The sequence below is a fragment of the Limanda limanda genome, chromosome 20, assembly GCF_963576545.1.
Source record: "Limanda limanda chromosome 20, fLimLim1.1, whole genome shotgun sequence".
In the NCBI taxonomy this organism is placed as follows: domain Eukaryota; kingdom Metazoa; phylum Chordata; class Actinopteri; order Pleuronectiformes; family Pleuronectidae; genus Limanda; species Limanda limanda.
This window is the reverse complement of record NC_083655.1, coordinates 8,376,361-8,396,353: the sequence shown is the minus strand read 5'-3', so window position 1 is coordinate 8,396,353 and position 19,993 is coordinate 8,376,361. Positions and strand designations below refer to the sequence as shown.

Below are 19,993 nucleotides of genomic sequence, written 5' to 3'. Positions count from 1 at the left end.
TTATTTACTCTTACTGTGCAAGACAAAGGACATCAATAGTCGTTGTGTATTTTTATTTTTGCCTTTATACACAGACAACATCATGCAAAATATAACACAACACTATTAATGTCTTGTTTTAGTTATTGAGCCTTTTAACTGTACATCGGAACCTTTCCACGCTGGAGTCCAAACTCCTTCCGGTCAGGTTAGGAGTGAACACCGGAAATTACGGAAACGAAGGCGCGAATAATATCAACAAGGAGAATATTCCATCTCCGCTCAACTCTTTATGTTTAACTTATTATAAAAGTCAGTAACTCAGTGAAATATGTGAAGGATAACGTATATTTCTGTAATGTAATTTTAACGTAAAGCTTATTGTAATGTTAGCTAAGCAGCTCTTTCCCTGGGAGTTTGACAGCAGCCTCAGAGAAACCGGTTTATTTCGATGAGAGTTTATCGACAACACATGAAAAACGTGTAACTCTTTCTCCATGACAACAGTCTGGACTGTTTACTGTCACACATCTGTATTTATTGACAGCACAAGTCCATTCAAAGGAGGTGAGTACATCCGGTTCTGCTCATTTAAACATCAATTATACAAGACGATAGAACCAGGAACCGTCGAGATTGTGTGTATAACATTGTCTCAGTGTGTATATATATCTATAGACTGTTTCATATTTGCTTTACACAGATTCTCAGAGTCTCTGGATTCTCTGTAAACCACCATTGTTGTCATCCAGCTGCTACCAGGCTAATGCTATCATGTCCACATGTCTTTTCCCTGGTGCCTCTCCAGGTTCATCATGTCCAAAGGAAACTTGGAAGGCTTCATCGTGAAGTTTGTGGAAAGTCCAGGTCCAAAGTCCGAGTATGCCGTCAAAGCCTATGAGGTGAACCACCCTGCTCCATCTCCTGGTGTGTAGTCAGGGATGTGATCATAATATTAATACTGTTGTGTTGTTGTGTTCAGGCCGTTCTGGAGCTGCAGTCTGACAAGTACGTGAAAAGCATCGAGGAGGACACAGTTCTGCAGATGGTCCAGAGGGACGAGTCCCTGTTTGTGTTCAGCACCTTCTCCTCCCCGGCCTTTCTGCACTGCAAGAAGGTCTCAGCTCCACACGGGAAAAACCTGAATCCAGACTCTCTCAGGAATAGAGGAGAAGCTATAATACTTCTTTTCTTTCTCTTGTTTCTGGTGATGTAGCTCGGCTGCCGGGTGGTGAGTCCCCTGGTGGTGTTGTTCTGCCTGCCGCAGCAGCGTTGTGTCCCCAAAGCAGAGAAGCCCCTCTACAACATGAGCATGGCCGACGTCACTGTCTCCTGCACCAGCCTGGACAAAGCAGCACGGGTCGGTTCACTTTGTGTGATTGTTGCTCTTTTGAAATCAGCAGTTGGAAAATATGCAAAACACATTTGTGAGGGTGTGAATGATAAACGCGTAAAACATAGATCGATAATCAGTGATGGACAAAATCTGAATAATCTCATTTAACCATCAGGTACTGATTGTTTTTACACTGACAAGATTCTTATCTCACATTCAAAACATTGGTGTGTGGGCTGTTGTATGTTATATAAAAAAATGTATATATGTATATTACAGTACAAGTCACAGAGCAGATATGTGTGTATATGTTATAATGTGAGGATATGTTTGGTGTCACCTGCAACAGCTTTCTGATGCAGGTGACAGCATGTTTTGGAGATTATAGAAGTTTATTAGCACATAGTAGCATTAGAGCTAGTAGGAAATTACATAAAATAGCATTTATGAAAAAGCCAGCCAATCCCACAGTCAAGAGTGTATAAAATTGCAATTTATTACACTCTTTATCTCTCTCTCTCTCTCTCTCTCCAGACTGAGGTGATGGATCTGGTGCAGCTCATGGGTGGACGGGTCTATCTTGACCTAAATGTGTCTGTCACTCACCTGATCGCCGGAGAGGTGGGCAGCAAGAAATACCTGGTAGCTGCCAGCCTGGGTAAACCCATCCTTCTGCCCCTGTGGGTCAAAGCCTGCTGGGAGAAATCTCAAGACAGGTACACTCACACTTTGGTTTGCACTCACATAGGCTTAGTGATATCTGCATGACACGATTTGTTAACCTGGCTGCATGGTAGCAGGTTATAATCTTTCTGTCTCCTTCAGTCTTTTCAGGTACACAGATTTACCCGTTGAGGACTATCTGTGCCCGGTGCTGCGTGGCTGTGCTGTGTGTGTGACCGGCCTCTCCAGCAACGAGCGGAAGGAGGTGCAGCGGCTCTGTGAGCAGCACGGAGGCAACTACACGGGTCAGCTCAAAATGAACGAGTGCACACACCTCATCGTGAGTGAAGCAACGGGTAAGTCGCCAGCAGCTTTAACAACTCAAACTGATTAAATCACTCTCGCTGTGCCCTCGGTTTGATTCTGAGTATTTGTATTTGGTAACAGGTCAGAAGTACGAGTGTGCTCGGAAGTGGAACGTGTATTGCGTGTCTCTGCACTGGCTGTTTGACAGCATCGAGAAGGGCTTCTGTCAGGACGAGAGCAGGTACACGGTGGAGCGCAACACTTCCAAGACCACTCGACAGCACACTTCCACCCCCACAGGCTCCAGCAAGAAGGAAGGTGAGCCACAGATGCAAGAGGGCTTTTTACTACTTTTTATAATGTAATGTTACCATTTCTAATTGGCAGCATTAGACCTATGAGATATTACAATGCAGTTTTTTTTCTAACACTAGAGGGTTCATCTCTGTTGGGCTTGAGCCACATCTCTGTCAACGCCAGCGTGACGATAAACGACACGGCGCTGACCAACAACACCATCAGCCACCTGGAAGCTCCAGACCCGATAGATAACCTGGACTTCACCGTCTGTCCAGCCGATGATATACTGGACGGCTGTAAAGTCAGTAAAACATTCAATATAATTTCTTCACCAATAATGTGAAGGGAAAAAACAGGGGATTAATTCCACGTGTTCAATCTTGCTCAGCTGTATCTGTGTGGCCTGCCGGGGAAGAAGCTGGAGAAACTGCGGCGCCTTGTGAACACAGCAGGTGGTCTACGCTTCAACCAGCCCAGTGAAGAACTCACACATGTGGTCATGGGAGAACTGGACCAGGACGTCCAAAGCTTCCTCTCCAAAGTGACTCATAGGTCTGAACCACAGGGATTCATTTCCTTCTTGATGTTTACTGCCTCCAGTCCAAGAATAATTTAAATGATACTAATATTATTTCTGTTTTTCCTCCCAGGCCTCATGTAGTTACAGTACCGTGGCTGCTGGACAGTTTCACCAAAGGCAGTTTACTCCCAGAATCAGATTACCTCCACCCTGACTGTCTCCCCCCTGCTGCAGCTTCTGTAACTGTGCCGGGCCGTCGCACTCTCAGCTCCCGGCCGTCCCTCGTTCCCCCTGCAGCCAGCCCTCAAACCCCCATGCGAGCAGATGAGGATATGTTATCACAGTACATGGATGATGACCCAACAATAGGTATGTAGAGCGGTTTTCTGTGTGTGTTTGGTGTAATTTTACATCATTAAGTGAATGTTCAAGACACCTGAAGCCCTGCTGGTTATATCTTGTTGGTCTTTTTTCCGCCAGTGGACATGCCCCCACCAGAACCAGAGAGGAGGAGGTCCACGACCACAATGGCAGAGCCTGAGCCGTGGGCACCGAACCAGACCAGAGGACCAGAGTCAGACTCGCAGGAGGCTAGTGAGGCAGGACTGTTTGTCGGGAAGTGTTTCCTTCTCGTGGGCTTTGGCACGGAGGCTGAAACCCAGCTGTCTCTGCTGGTGACGGAGCATGGAGGCAGGGTGCTGATGGGTCGCACCCGGGTTGTGGCTGACTACGCTGTGGTGCCGCTGTTGGGCTGTTCAGTTGAGTCCACAGTGGACGAGGTGGTCACTGACACCTGGCTGGTAAGATCACACTGTTTTCTCTTGTCCTGTGTAGACAGGTGGACGTGGGATCTTCTTAATGCATCGTTTAGATTTGGTCAACCGGTGAAGTAGTAGAGCTGACAGTTAAATGTTGCTCTTGTTCATTTTCAGGCCATGTGTGTGGAGAAAGAGTTTGTTCTGCCACTTTCCTCCAACCCTCTCTTCACCCCTGTTCCTGTGATGGATGGACGGTTTCCTCTCAAGGATTGTGTTCTCTCCGTCAGCCAGTTCACCGGAGCAGAGAGAGAGTCTCTGGTGGAGCTGGCAAAGCATCTCGGAGCCAAGTATGACTAAGGCACTCACACAGAGACTTTTCTACTTTAAATTTACCTCGTTTAAACATTGTTCTCTAATAAATGAATTCTCTCTGCTGCATAGCACTTACCCGCATGTGGCTTATTCTCTCATTGTGAACAGCTTATGCTAAATCTCCATCTTCTCCTCTCTCCCCCCTGCAGTGTGCAGGATTACTTTGTGCGTCTGGCCAACCAGAAGAAAGGAATGCTGGCCAGCACTCATCTGGTGCTGCAGAGCCCTGAAGGCACAAAGTACCAGGCGGCAAAGAAATGGGGGCTTCCTGCCGTCACCTTGCGCTGGATATTCGAGTCTGCTCGGAGCGGCCGGAGAGCAGAGGAGGAGAGATTTCAAGTGGACCTGCCACCGTCACCAGGTGGAAATGAGCTTGGTAGCTCTGTGATATTCAGAAAATACTTTTTATTAGCATGGGCAGGATATGGCACATAAAGACGAAAGATCAGCTCCATTTTCCTTGATCTCTCTGTGCTGAGAATTACTATTTTCTCATTCCCCAGAGAGAGATGATGAGAGTTTCGTTGGTGGTTCTCAGAAACCAACCATGCCTCCGCCTCCAGCTCGTTCGTCTCCAGAGATCCCCTTGCTGGGTTTCCAGGGTGGCAAGGCCGTTACCCCACTTGACTTAGGTCGCTTCAAGAGCAAAGTGTTCCACTCGGTTTTGGACGAGATGAAGCCCAAGGACAACATGAGCACCCCAAAACAGAACCAGGAGGGCGGCAGGAGGAACCCACTTCAAAAGGAGCCGTCCCTGCAACTGGACACGCCGTCTCGTTTCCTCAGCAGAGACCAGCTCTTCAGGCCCTCTTTTAATGTCCAGGTTGGGACTGACTGAAGGAAACAGAGCGCAAGAAATATGAGTTCTATTTAGACTCAAAATTCTAAAGATAATTCATGGACTGTTTCATTTACACACAGGATGCACTAGGAGCTTTGGAGACGCCAGCTGGGAGATCGAAGCCAGGAGAAAGGGTGGAGACTCCTCTGACTGATGTCATCAACAGGAACCTGAAGGTGGCGCTGGCTAACAGCTCTCGCGGTCAGGCCTCAGACTTGCAGGCAGTCTCAGCGAGCCCACAGCTCACAAAGACAACTGAGAACGAGGTAAAACAGTCTGAAAAACAGTCCATACACTCTAACTACCACATAGTACACAGAAAATTATTACTTTTAACACCAATTTTGTTTCTAAAGCCTCCAGAAAAAGATGTTCCTCCCCTGACCGGTGTTGTGATCTGTGTGGGAAAGAAACTGAGCAAAATGCAAAGTGAACTTAACGCCATCGCCGCTTCGCTTGGAGCCGACTTCAGGTATTCAACACATGTTCCCATCTACCCTCAGTTCTTACATGAATATGGATGAAAAAACACAGTGCCCACCCGCAGCTCATAACCTCTTTCCATTAACTTCTTTGTAGGTGGGTGTGTGACGACACAGTGACACACTACATCTACCAGGGTCGTGTGGGAGACAACACGCGTGAATACAGAGGCGTGAAGGAGAGAGGACTGCATGTGGTCTCCCAGTCCTGGCTGCAGGCTGTACGTGTCCCACCAGCAAATATACACAACACACACACACAAGGCCTGAGGGAGCCATCGACAGATTCTCTTTGCTGTAGGGTTAACAAATTTCACTTTAGATTTGATTAATTCCCATTCATAAACCACAAAGGAAAAGAGCAGGGCCAAGATTCAAGGTCTTTTTTAGCTGCCATGTCAAACTCATTAAAAGTTAGGACAATATGTTTTTATGTTTCTTAAACAAGCTTAAAAAATATAAGTATATATTAAAAGGGTAAATCAAGTGATATTTTACTCATCATATTTGTGTTATGGTAGGTTTAGTTTTGAGCCTCCTGCTGCTCAGCTCATTTAAAATAAAATAATGATTATTCCATCAACAGGTTGGAGTTTCAGCTCTATTTCCCCTCAGAGATGTTTGATTTATTTATGTCTTTGTGAGTTTGTGTGCTCCGTCCACTCACAGTCAACCTGTGCTGTGTGTGCAGTGTGCTGAGGAGGGGAGGCACGTCTCAGAGTCTCTGTATCCTTTCACCTACAACCCCAAGATGAGCCTCAACCTGAGCCAGGTGCCCAACTGCTCCCAGAGGTCTACACCCAGAAGAGGAACACAGCTCAGAAACCTCTCTGAAACCAATGATAACCAAGTGAGTTTAATGATGTAAAGTCTGCGTCTGTTTCTCATGGGAATCAATATCTTATATTAATTGTATGTTTTAAAACGATCTATCCCTCAGGCTGAGCACAATACCACAGAAGAAGCTACAGACCTACGTCGGGTCAGTGATGGAAGTGTCCATCAAGATGAGATGAATGAAACAGCAGAAAGGAGCGGTGGGTGTTTTTCTAAAGCTTTTGTTGCTACATGATAAATGCAATCGTTTTTAAATAAAGATAGTTATATATTTGATTTATTCCCCTTTTTCCAGATATTTCCGAGACTCTGGAGATGAGAGAGAACCTGCACAGGCAGCTCCAGGAGATCATGTCAGCCACCAAGCTGACGACAGGGAGGCGCACCTCAGTCAGACTCACCAGGAAGGGGTCCGGGGCGGCAGATTCCAGGCCCAGCACCCCCGACTGGAGCCGAGCGGGACGTAGTGGGAGCAGGCGTACTCTGGAAGCCCTGAGGTAAGGGAGTCATGTAGTGAAGCAAACCTCTGGCATCCATCTTCCAGGCGTGTTAAGTCTTTATTCCTTGTGTCCTGACTCCAGAGTTTCCAGAGAAGCAGCCATGGACATCAACACGGAGCCTTCTCAGAGTGAGCAGATAGTTTGGGACGACCCTACAGCCAGGGAGGAGCGGGCGAAGCTGGCTGACAACCTACAGTGGCCTGGAAGCCCCTCGCAGCATTCTGAGACCCTCGCACCTCCACCTCCCCCCACGGCAGAAACCGGGGATTCCATGACGGACTCGGAGCTGGTGGAGATGGGTAAGACATCAGGAAGGGTTGCACTGACTAAAAAGAGTAATTTCAGCCTTTAATGTAACCAATGGAGACACATGACTTCCACTATGATCGCTCTGTCCTCTTGCAGCTGCTTGTGATGTCATCGAGCAGCAAATGGGTCAGAAGGTCTCAACCCCTCAATCGAGAGACCCTGAGGACGACCTCCTCACTCCCAAAGCCCCCAGCATCGCCTTCCCCCTCGCCAACCCCCCAGTAGCACCAGAGCCACAGGTACGGATTCTTCCTCACCCAAACCATTAACTTTCATCATGCCTTGTGTACTATGAACCTTGTAGCGTCTCTTACAGTCAAAGATGTTTCTTTCCCTCAGCAGGAGCCAGAGGAAGAACAGCAGCCACCCAGATTCCAGCTCTCCTCTCTCACCCCTCAGGAACGCATTGATTACAGTCACCTCATAGAGGAGCTGGGTGAGTCTTTTCAACTAATTGGGGCTCGAACACCGTTTCATCATCGAGTCAGGCCTGAAGTCAGAGGAGTTAATCCCTGATGGCTGAAGAGGAAGATCCACCTTCCTCCACCAAAAGCACAGCCTGATCAGATCTGGTTTTCACTGGTCACGACAAGTTGAATCTTTGAGAGAAAATCCTGAAACATCAAGAACAAATAGGAACAGATCATTTTTGTTTATGCCGTTTCCAGCTAGTGGAGATGAATGTCTTTATTAAGCACGTTGCTGACATGGACATGCAACAGTTAGATGATTATGAATTAATCATGTATTATCTGTTTTGTGGCTTGTGTAGCATATCATCTGTATAGTTGTGTTTTCAGCTTCTGTCTCTTTATGTTTTCGTCACATTAGGCGGCGTCGTCCTGGACAAGCAGTCCTTTGACCCCAGCTGCTCCCACATCATCGTCGGGACTCCTCTGCGCAATGAGAAGTACCTGGCAGCAATGGCAGCTGGGAAATGGATCCTGCACCGGTCGTACCTGGAGGCCTGTCGATCCGTGGGCTGCTTCATCCAGGTCAGAATTGAAGATTGAGACTCAAAGTTTTTGTTTAGTTTCCCTCAAATATTGTAAGATCATCAATGAAAAGTGTTTTCTTTTTAATTCTAAATTGGATTTTCCCTTGTGTGTGTTTTTGTTCCAGGAGGATGACTATGAGTGGGGCAGCAGCTCCATCCTGGACGCGTTGCCTTCCATCAACTCCCAGCAGAGACGACTGGCATTGGCTGCCATGCGCTGGAGGAAGGCTCTGCAGGGATGCTCTAAACAAGGGGTACAAACACACGTACACAATATCAACACAACCGGGCTCATTTCCAGTTGAAATGGATTTGGTTTGAAACATTTGTATCCACTAAACGAACCTTTTGTATTTCTCAGGGTGCCTTCAGTGGATGGACGGTCATGCTGAACATCGACCAGAACAGAGAATCCGGCTTCAGGCGGTTGCTGCAGTCGGGTGGAGCAAAGGTCGGTGTTTGTTTTATTTTTTGTCCTATATCTGAAATCACGTATCCTTCTCCCCCTCGTGCAGTTGCTCAGTCCGAAAATGTGTCCTTCAAAGAAACTGTAAACTCAAAAAGGTTCATGTTCCGTTTCTTGTCTGTACTTCCTGTCCAGGTATTGCCCAGTCCCTCTCCCTCCCTGTACAAAGAGGCCACTCACCTGTTTGCTGACTTCAGTCGCCTGAAGCCTGGAGACTTCAGAGTGGACGTATCAGAGGCCACAGCGGATGGAGTCACGTGCCTGAAGCCGGAGTACATCGCAGACTACCTCATGCAGGTCAATACACACAATCACTTCACTTCTAGAGGTTTCTTTAAGTAGTTTCTCATGGTTATGGTTGAAGAAGTGTACAAAAAAAACAACTAAACCATGTGTATGAGATACTTTGACCTTTCCAGAATATCACACAACTTTCTTTTGAAGTCAAATTACTCCACAGGCTTTAGGTCAGTGTCAATACTGCTGAGAATTTAACATTATTGTGCTGACGCGGCCCTTTTTTTCTTTCTTCCCTCCAGGAGCCCACTCCCCCTTTCGAGCCGTACTTCCTGACTGACGCTCGACCGAAGGAAACCCCCGACACGCCGTCACGTAAACGCAAAGCCGCCGCCGACTCGTCCCGGCTGAAAAAGAGTCGTCTGAACTGAAACTCCTGAACATACGTCACCATGATCCTCTGGGAAGAAGATCGTAAAATTAGACTTTTATACAAAATGTCATGTATATAAATAAAATAAATATAGCACTGTTTGTTTTCCTGTATTCTGTCGTTTCCATATTGGAGAGTACTGCAGCTGCACCGTGACACTGCAGCTGTGATGAACGACCCAATGACGGTCTGCAGAAAATGTTGAGTCACGTTTTGTAATTGAGTGCAATGGTGCTTTCCAGCCTGTAGGGGGCAATGGATCCTCACAGTCTAATCCAGGTGAACCGCAACAGAAGCTGTATTTCCTCTTTTATTTAAGAGAATTCAGGATAAGCAATTATTTTATTGATTCAATTTATGTCTCTTATTGTTCTTGTTGTTTGTTAAATTAAAAGCAGCCTCAGTAATCATTAGATTTCTTTAGGAGCTGTTGTGTTTCTCCTGATGCTCTCTTGTTCCTTTATTAACACAAAGACGTCATCATGGACTCATGAAATACATTTAAATTCTAAGACATGGTTAAAACAAACACGCTCTTCCCCACGCAGTGATTAGTCTATCGGCTGTTCATCTCCTGTGGAAAGTAAACAACAGATTCTGTTTACCTGCCGCTGATTCACAGCTTTGATGCAGTGATGCAGTTTCATTCGAAGGTGTCAGTCGACCCAGTTTCCATCCATATGGACGATAAGTGGTTTAACCTCAGAGTGGAGAGGAGCAGCTGACAGACTCATGTGTTGAGCTGCTGTTTGTGAGGTGACTCAGTTAGAGGAGGACATATATATGTTTATCTTATAGGTCACTTGTAGAGGTTTGCACAAAAATAACATTTAGGAGTCCCTCAGGGCACAAATTGTACATGTAAGAGTGGATTTAAATTAAAATCATACTATATCTTATTTTACAAGTTCACATCAATTGCATGTGAAAATGGTTGTATGCACGACTCACAAATCATCTATGACCAAGAGCCAAACAGTATTTTAAATAGCATTTTAGACGATAATGAAATAAAGACCAAGCAATTTGTTGCATTTCAAGTATTTTGTGAGAAGTTATTGATTTAAAACAGGAAGAATCATCCAACCTGTTCACATTCATGTTTAGTGTCTGTGTAGAACATTCTGTTCTTCCTGCAGCTTTAATGTGAAGCTGCACAATAACAGGAGACATATTGTAAAGGGGACATTTCAACATCTCATGCACTTGGTGTTAGTTTGTCCTCTCGGGGTCAGGATGTCTCTGAGCTGCTCTCATTCAACAGGTGTCTCCTGGAGGTGAGCTGCTCCTCCTCCTCCTCCTCCTCCTCCTCCTCCTCCTCCTCCTCCTCCTCCTCTCTCTCCAGGTGACCTGGTGGAGGAGTCTCGTTTCACTGACGCCTCCATCGCTCCTCATCCCGCTGCTCTTCCTCCTCAGTGAGGCAACTTTCAGCTTCACACACACACACACACACACAAACACACACACACAGAGACAGGGAGAGAGAGAGAGGGGGAGAGAGAGAGAGAGAGAGGGAGCATGAGTCTCCGCTCGGGGAGGAAACTCTGCAGCAGTCCTCATTAACATTCCCAGTCCGTGCACTCGCTACACGATCCCTCCTGTCGTGGGTGGCAACGGAGGATCCATCTTCATCTTCATCTTCATCTTCAGCTTCCAGGAGGAGAGAGAGCCTGTGCACGTCCCGTTATCTACGAGAGAGAGAGAGAGGAGAGAGGAGAGAGAGAGAGAGGAGAGAGGAGAGAGGGAGAGAGAGTTGCGTCCCCGGAGGTCCAGTGAAGGGTGGCACCCTGCGCATCTCATCCAGGGGCCCGGGGGGCACCCAGCGTCACAGCCCGCTCCTGCAGCCCCTCGTCCCGGTCTCCACTGGCTCACATCCCCCAGAGCTGAACCGCAACATGTGCACCTGGAGGCTGTGAAGTCCTCATTTCCCCTCGGATACGACCAGGACCCGACGCTGCGACGCACCGTGTGTTAATAGGTGAGTACGACTCATTGGTTCAGGCTCCACTTCAGCGGATTGATCAGGTTCAGCCTCCGATTTGTCCAAAATCCTGGCTGACAGGTTTCCAGGTTTCATGACGGTCACAGAGGAAAGCATCAGATCTCTGTTAGTGCTGCGTGTGACCAACACTGCATCTGAATCCATCAAATCAGAGCTGGATCAATGTATTTAGATAGATATCGAGAGGGACAGGGAGACAGAGGGACAGATGTCTTCATAAGAAGTTGAGGATCAATGCATTTAGATAGATACTGAGAGGGATAGAGGGACAGAGGGACAGATGTCTTCATCAGAAGTTGAGCTGCTGCTGCTGGAGAAGATTCCTTGAAAGTCACATTTTCATTTGAAAGGTATATTTGATTATATTCTGTGTGGAATTCAACATTTTCTCTCTACAAATCCCAAAGATGTAGGTTCATAGTCAAAATGTTGTCTGAACTGTTTCATCAGACTTTTAGGTGACAGTTCATAAAATGCTAAAGACTCCTCACATGTTGCTTCCTGTCACCTCAGTTCATTTACTGGCTTCACTTGAGATTATAAAGTTTTCCCAGCAGAGTGAAAGACATAAATCTCCCAACCTGAAGATCTCCACCCCGGAGTGGACCCTTCAAGTGTTTTTTGTGTCTGAGGCCAACATGGCAGCAACAAAGCAGATAATAGGAGAAGCTAAAGACCACCAGCAACAAGCCCGGCGTCACCAAACATCCCATCTGAATAGTGGGAGCTGCAGCTTTGTCTCCAGGAACAGAGGCTTCACATAGAAACACAGTTTAAAGTGTTTTCTAATTGAACCTGCCGGCCACTCTCCCCATTGAGACAGGAATGTTTGGCTGCGTGTTCTCCACAGAACCCCCCCCCCCCCCCCCTCCTTTGTTCTGAGATGGGGGGGGACAATCCTCCAGTGCTGTGTGCAGTGGTTTTTGGGGGTGGGGGGGTCAGTGGGGGTATTGACATATGTGTCTGACAGCTTCCTCAGGGCGAGCTGACACGCTGTGATGCTGTGAATGGGTATTAGGAGACATGCGAGAGCAGCACTTAACAGTAATGAGGACATGGACGCTCGGTGCATGGAGCTCGTGGATAAAACCAGAGAAATGTCATGTGACTTTGGTCCATGGTGATGATTCATGCCATAGCTGCTTATTCCTCTTTCTCCTGGTGGCAGGTTTGCTTGTTGAAATCAGTAATTACCAATTGATTGATATTGTTTGAGGTCAAAAGTTTTGAATCTGATGTTAAAAGTCAAAGAATCATCAATGTTATTAAAGTTCATCCGAAGCAGAATGCTGATGTTTATGATAAGCCTCATGACAGAAGGTGTAGAGACGTTTGACAAAAGACACAAATGTCAATCTGAAGGTTGCACTGGACGTAAAATCTGGGCATCATCAGAGTTTGTAGGATTCTTGACCCAATGAGCGTCCAGACGAAATGTCATCGCAATCAATTCCAAAAGTTGTTTTGGCGTTTCACTTTGGCAGATGTATAGTCTGAAACCAAAGTATGAGACAAAGTAAAGTGTGGATCTGATGATGGCCTTAGGGGAAGTACAACGAATCGTCAAAGATTGTAAAATTCCCCCCAAGCAGAACAAAGATGTTTGTATCTCATGACAAACCATCCAAATGTCAAGCTGAAGGTTTCACTGGAGGATCAGGTGATCACCAAAGTCTGCAGCGTTCATCTTCGTCTAACACCTGTTGTAATATGTATTGCTATTCAACTAGCTTGGCTAAAAAAAGCTAAAACCTTCTCTGGGCTCTGGTCATCAGTTGTCAGGAAGATTTCATCGGACAGAAAGAAGGAGTTTGTCAGAAGAATAATTGAAAATGAGAATAATCTGCTTGCTGCTGTTCACGCCTCCTCACAAAGGTCACGCTCATAACGAATCCTGCCGACCGGAGGGTGAAGAGTCCACGAGAACGTTTCATCCCCTCCTCTATGTGCTGAGATATCTACTGTCAACATGAGGAAGAATCTTCAGCAGCAGAACAATCTCTGCAGCTGCTGTTATATCACCAAACGTCAGGAAAAGTCTGCGTTTAAAACTGAAACACACTCGGAAAATATCAGTTTCCCGTCCGGAGCCTGAAACAAAGTTATCAGGGACGTTCCAGGGAAATGGAAAAATCTGGTGTCGGCCTCCTGCCACAGAAAGTCTGAGCTGCTGGGAACGTTTGGGTTTCATGCTTGTACATAAGCATCCGTCATGTCCGCTGGAGAGTGGTACATGAGGAGGAATGCAGCCCCCCCCCCCGTGGGCCCCCTCAAACTACACACCATGTGCTCAGGATGGACTTCGCACCTTCCTCCGGCCTGACCAAACAGCGAGTGGCCCAAACCGGATTTCAACCTCAGCAAAAGCCGGCTTGTGTCTGGTTCTTTTCTTTTTCCCTGCGTTTTTTTTTCTAAATGCCACGAAGCCCGAACAAAGGCGCTCAGCTGCTTTCGAAATTACTTTCATTTAAGCCGGGAGAGGGGCTCACACACAGGAACCACAGGGGGAGGGTCCGCGCTGGAAAACAAGCGAAAGCCGCTTTATTCAACCACGAAGAGAAATAAAAAAAAAGCCACTTATGATCCTATCAGATAAAGAGAGTTCCCACCGGACCAGAAGGAGTCGGGGCCGGTTCTGCACAACCGCTCGGCTTCAGAACAAAACAGAAAAACCTCTTTCTCTCAAGGTCTTGACATGTGAAAACCATTCTACTGTACAGTGGTATCAGAGGAGGCGGGTTTGCCCTCTGGGGGAATCACAGGGGATAAAACAACAGGTAAACAACAGGTAAACAACATACTGGGGTTTGTGTCACCTGCCACGACTGGAGGACCAGAGGTCACAGGGTCACAGGACAGACAGAAAGAGGAAGAAGAAGAAGAGAGGGAGGGACCTGGTAATGAATAACCAACCATTATGGTGATTAGAGGGGCCGATGGGCACGGCGAGATAAGAGAGAGAGTGGTGACCGTCCGAGCATGAGGTGTTTACAGGGGGAATTCCTCACATTCCTCCGCTGCAGCCATGCCACTCCGATCTGCACCCCCGCCCACTGATGGTCACCCTCTGTGCCAAGAGGGACCCGAGGGCCCGGCAGCTCCTCTGCAGCAGAGAGCCTCAGCACAGGAGTTATGTAAGGTGACTTCTGAGCTGTTGCTTTGGAGGTTTTTGGGAGCATTTGATCGAAGCTAATACACCGTAGATCCCCGGAGAGATGGGAAATCTATGAAGCCGCTCACTTTTAAAGCTTTGGAAAAATGTCCAGACTTTTGATCGACTGCAGAATGATTGAGCTGTGACTGAGTTTCACTTCATTGATGTTGGTTTCCATTGAAAATGTGAAAAGGGAAACTAGGTAAAGTGATCACTTGTTTCTTGGCGTTGTTATTTTCCTCTAGCCAAATATTAGCATGTTAACCATAACCCTATAAAGATGGACAACGTATCTCCACTCCCTCCCACTATCAAGACATGAAGCCAAAATATCCCAGATTTTTTAAATTTGCCATCTTGTGCCGATGACTTAATTCGGAGCCAATATCAGAGCAGAAAGCGATTAATGGACATAAAACATAAGAACTACCGAAAGAATCAGAAACCGTCTTTGAGAAGAATTTATTTCATCCATGTCTTGTCTACTAACATGGAGAAGGAGGAGGAGGAGGAGGAGGAGGAGGAGGAGGAGGAGGAGGAGGAGGAGGAGGAGGAGGAGGAGGAGGAGGAGGAGGAGGAGGAGGAGGAGGAGGAGGAGGAGAAGGAGAAGGAGGAGGCGGGGGCAGCCAACCATCAGAAGGTGATCAAGACTTAATTGGCTTCATTTATGAGAAGCTGACGTGTCCTCCATCTTTATACAGACTATGACACGAACACGCTAACCTCAGATGGTGAACACGGAAAACAGGATGGCCTCCAAAAAGTAAAGAACCAAACTTATACCACAGATTTGCTCAGAAGAGAACAGTCTGTATTTCAGCTTTAATCTCAACAAAGAGCGGCTCTGTGGTGGAACATGTAACTGCAGGATGATCCGATGGAGCTCAGTGTCGTAAGGTTCACATTCCTTCACACAGGAGTTTATAAGCCTGTGACTTAAGACAGAGAATATATGTGACTCTATCTTACAGTAATATTTTCTAATCAGGAGATGAATCCACTTAAATATGTGGATATATTTCAAGTTTCTTTTTCTCTCTAAATGCTCTGATGTGATTCTCTGGTGCCTTTTGTAAGAGGAAGTCATGAGACTGGGCTTAACTCTGGTCTTTTATTTCCTCGGTCTATGAAACTACTTTTTTTCTGCAGACAAAACCTTTAAGCTTGAGAGTTACAGTCCCTCTACACTTGTTATTTTCCTTCTCTATATCTGAGAAGGGATTTTTTTTATACTTACACCAAGGAGGTGAAACTATTTTCCTCCCAGTCCATTCGTTGCTTAGCAAGAATACACAAGAACCACTGGACGGATTAACACAAAACTTCATGATGTTTTCTGAAGTTTTCATCTATTTCCCTGGGAATAGTTCATGCATCTTGATTAAAATCTGTCATATTTAGGGGACTGATATCTATGAGTGTGTGAGATTTGGTGCAGCTTGTTTGATATTTATTGGTGGAGGTCTAGTTTATGTTGTTAACACCTGAGAATCACGTTAATACTCTTTCATGCATGATTATTTCTCAAAGCTCCTGGGGAAGAGTTCAACCTCACGGGAGTCGTGTCGTGTCCACGTGTGAGAAGTGATTCGGCTGCCTCGGGACACAGAGGGATTGTGTTGTCGGATCAATCAGCACGTATTTTTAATGCAGTGCAGATGACTGAGGCTAATAGGATTATGAGGAGGTCTGGCGGGAGGAGAAGTCGCCCGTTACCAGAACCCAGCATGGGCCGGCCCCTGGGGGTCATGTGACGAAGGGGGACAATAGTAGCAGGTGTCAGTCTGAGGCTCACCTACGAGGGAGGATTACTCCGAGCAGGTCGCGGCCTCGGCTAACGAGGAAGCAAAATCACCAGCGTCTCCGCCAGAGAAGCGCCGGGCCAGCGAATCAAACCAGCACAGAGAGAGAGCGCTTCGAGTGTCTGGTTTCCTTGGCAACTTCCTTGGAACTGTAAAAAGCACAAAGATATTTTCATTTATAAATTGTGCTCTGTTTACACCACACGTTCGTTATTTTTATGTTGACACTTTTCAGTCCGATCCTTTGAAATCACACCTTGCTCCTGGCCAGGCTCGTGTGACAGAGCAGATTAGGTTGGCACCATATGCTGTGGAATGAAGAGTCCCTTCCCCGGGGTGGAGCTTATTATTGGACTCCTCTGTCACTGTCAGCAACTAATTGTTATGGAGGATTGAGGTGACGGGGAGAACAGCTCTCCTATCTTGTCTTTAATGCCTGGTCATCTTTGCTCTGCTCCCCGAGTCGAAGCCTTTTCCTTTCCCGAGTATGCAAACACACACACACCCTCAGTATTTGTAAAAGCCAAAGCCAGCATTTGAATGTGTGACTTCCACTTCCCCTTGTTTGATCCGTTTGAGTCCCAGTCGAGCCTCAAAAAAGGGAAATCTGGAGCTCTGGAGTGTGTAGAAGCATTATTTCTCTCTCCGTCTCTCGCCCGTGCCGCATATGGCTCATTTCATGGCTGCTGGAGACTCAGATTGATGGGTTGAAGAGCAGCAGGGGCCGAAGCTCCTCGTGTACAGAGCCAAGTCCTCAGCAAGGTCACATGAGGTGAGCAGCGATATATAGGAGGAGGTGGAAGAAAGAGGAGGAGGACTCGTCGGACTGCGACAGAGTCCTGCTCCGTGCCAAAACGCTCCTCGTGACAGAGGCACATGAAGAGGGATTCTCCAGGGAACCGTTAGACGACATGTGAGGAACTAAAGCAGCTTTCTGATGTCGTCCTCTCCCAACGTGACATTTCATCGTTATCATCACATTAACCACCGCTGAGAGAAGTCGGCAAATACAAAACACCCCAAATTAGAGAGGGTGTCACATGGTTTTGCTCCTGAAAGCTGTAGTGATCTCTAGTAATCAGAGACAGTGTTTATACTGAAAAAGATGGAGCTGGGTGTCGGCCCCTGCAAATTAATTTCCATACGCAGAGCTGCATCTTACAGAGGAAGACAGTGGGGTTTTGTCCTGTGTTTGTTTGTTTGTGTTGGTGAGAGATACTGTACATCACCATGGCGACCGTTGGTGACGCTGGAGAGAGAAGAGCAACATGGCAACAACTAAATCTGAGCAGGTGATAATTGGACAGATGGACATGGAAGTATTTTTAGCGTCTTCCACATTTATACATCCACTTGATTCTGGACCCAGATCCACATCCAGACTTCCTGTGAACCAAATGAATCTGCGTCTGAAGCTGCCAGAGTGACTCTCATTTCTTTTCCCTCGGGGAGAAGAGATGAGTTGACATTTTGGGTTTGTATTCAAATTATTCTGACACACTAGTCGTTGCGTAGTGTGTTGTAAAGACTCTGCAGCTGGTTGTAGTAGATGAGGTGTAGAGCTGCAGGGATTTTACAACACTGTTTGTTTGTGGTGCAGCTTCCATCTATTACCCAAAGTGGCTAATTTATAATGTTATTATCGTTATCAAAGTAAGATATCACGACCCAGATGGGACTTGAACCCACAATCCCCAGCTCCGGAGGCTGATGCCTTATCCTTTAGGCCACTGGGTCCAGATACTTGTTGATATCGATGTCCTGAATCGGCTTTACTCTGAACGTCAGAACTGTTCCTCTCTAGGGTGACTGTGGCTCAGGGGGTAGAACGGATCGTCCAATAACCGGAGTTTCAATGGTTCAATCTTCCAGTCTCAGTCCTACCTCATTCTGACCGTTTTTTATTTACAATCTTATCCATTCGGCCACAACACAATTATGTAATTAAAAACAAATTATTGCACACTTGGATGGATCACAAAAGGCCTTTGTTTTTTTCCTAGAGTCATAAAATGGGAAACAATGGATGCGTTGTAGACAGAAAACATCTCCAATTAAATCTGCTGTTAAACATTGGTAGTCGTGAAGTGCGGCACAAAGTGATTTGTGATCGACAACGTGTGAAACCACTGGAACGCTCCTTTAAATTGCGACGCACACATTTTGTCGTCTGCGGGCGCACACAAGTAATCTCCTGCAGAAATGTGTCACCACAGCAGCTCTTAAAATAATGTCAGTGAGGTTCAGTCGGCTCCTCTGCTTCCCACCCCCCCGGGCACTCCCTCCATTCTTCACTGGTTCCCTAATAATAGACGTCTGCCGCCCGTCCTGCTGTGTTGTCCCGTGCCCGGAGACACCAGCAGACAGAGGAGAGGACTGATGGAGGGAGAGACACCTGCAAATTCTGTCCCAGTCCGCCCTGTGTCCCCGAGGGGCCGAACGTTTGACATTTAACTGCGATGGCCGTAAACAGGCCACTGGAATGCCATTGACATTCATTTTGTCTGGCACAGGTTTTTTCTTTCACTGGGTGGGTTTTGTCTTTCTGCAGCTCGGCTCCACGACGGTTTAAACCCACTGGATACTTCAGTCTTTTGCTGAAATGAAAACTATTTGCTTATCGTCATTTTTCCTGAAAAATCACCAATCACCTGCTTCTCACTAATAATTCTCTGTCTTTCTGTTCATTGTGAAGTAAATTTAGGTCGTAGACTGCTCGTGCACTTTGGGCTCTGGAGGTCTTATTCTTTTTTTCAGTCATATTTCCATGACCAGCTTATAAGAGCTTGTTTTGATTAGTAGATGAATAGAATCACGTGTTATTGTCCCTGTTTCTAATCCTGATTAAACCCAATTGGATTTTGGATTTTGGATTTTGGAAATAGCAAATGACGGAATGTCTTTTTTGTAACTAGACTGGCTCCCAGTAGATTGTAAACCTCCGTGAAGGCGTCTTAATTCCCGGCGGCAGCTCATATCACAAAAACCTCTCCTGACATCTTCGTCTGTGTCTTCTACACTTAGAGCTCCTCTTTTGTATTCTGAGCTATTTGTTTTCTTTTAGTTTTTTTCCATTTTTGCTTCCGTCTCGTGTTAGAAACGGGATCAACACACCAACTCGCTCGCAGCACATCCTGCTGAGGACTCCCTGCTGAGTTCTGTTTCGTGTTATCTGACTTACGAAACCAACAACCAACATATAAACGAACAGGGGGTGGGGGGGTAGGGGGAACAAAGCCTCCTCGGCGAAGGTAAAGATGGAAATCGTCCCTGCAGGAGAGTTGTAGAATGAATACCCAGGAGTATTGAAGCTCTGGAAAAATCTCCTTACTCAGACACTTTCCTGATGAAATGCACTCATCATATTCCTCATGTTGTTCATTATTCTACCTGTTGCCATTCAGAACATCTGTGTCACCTGTATATCATCACTTAATCATAGACTGTAAAAAAACAAATCACCCACAAGCCCAGGCTCCATCTCCAGCCTCCAACCACGGCGCTCGACCACCACTGCTTCATCTATAATATTAAACACCGCTGACTCGTGTGTGTGTGTGTGTGTGTGTGTGTGTGTGTGTGTGTGTGTGTGTGTGTGTGTGTGTGTGTGTGTGTGCATGTGTGCGTGTGTGTGGTGTCACAGCTCTCATCCACATCGTGCTGAGTGTTGCTGGTTCCTCTGCTGTTTACCTATTCATT

The 19,993-nt window shown here is 46.5% G+C and overlaps 1 protein-coding gene and 1 non-coding gene across 2 annotated transcripts; one reads left to right on the top strand and one right to left on the bottom strand.

The window, feature by feature from the left end:
* Positions 1–247: 247 nt before the first annotated feature.
* On the top strand, positions 248–9,437 carry topbp1 (DNA topoisomerase II binding protein 1). Its single transcript, XM_061093822.1, has 28 exons — positions 248–546; positions 788–881; positions 962–1,096; positions 1,196–1,339; positions 1,850–2,031; positions 2,141–2,334; positions 2,426–2,602; positions 2,719–2,885; positions 2,973–3,136; positions 3,235–3,473; positions 3,585–3,904; positions 4,037–4,209; positions 4,384–4,595; positions 4,738–5,057; positions 5,156–5,341; positions 5,432–5,547; positions 5,655–5,778; positions 6,249–6,407; positions 6,498–6,594; positions 6,690–6,891; positions 6,976–7,193; positions 7,300–7,442; positions 7,543–7,639; positions 8,035–8,198; positions 8,326–8,454; positions 8,562–8,651; positions 8,802–8,963; positions 9,206–9,437. Exons 2-28 carry the CDS (start codon positions 795–797, stop codon positions 9,332–9,334), a joined length of 4,530 nt encoding a protein of 1,509 aa, XP_060949805.1. The 5' UTR covers positions 248–546; positions 788–794; the 3' UTR covers positions 9,335–9,437.
* Positions 9,438–17,958: 8,521 nt separating this feature from the next.
* On the bottom strand, positions 17,959–18,031 carry trnar-ccg (transfer RNA arginine (anticodon CCG)). Its single transcript has one exon. It is a non-coding gene; the product is annotated as a tRNA-Arg (tRNA).
* Between the last annotated feature and the right edge of the window lie 1,962 nt (positions 18,032–19,993).

Excerpts from the sequence above, each read along its gene's own strand:
- topbp1 (XM_061093822.1), top strand. The coding sequence starts at position 795 with ATGTCCAAAGGAAACTTGGAAGGCTTCATCGTGAAGTTTGTGGAAAGT. Across the intron at positions 3,905-4,036 it reads TGGTCACTGACACCTGGCTG|GCCATGTGTGTGGAGAAAGA; the intron begins GTAAGATCACAC and ends GTTCATTTTCAG. Across the intron at positions 7,640-8,034 it reads TCACCTCATAGAGGAGCTGG|GCGGCGTCGTCCTGGACAAG; the intron begins GTGAGTCTTTTC and ends TCGTCACATTAG.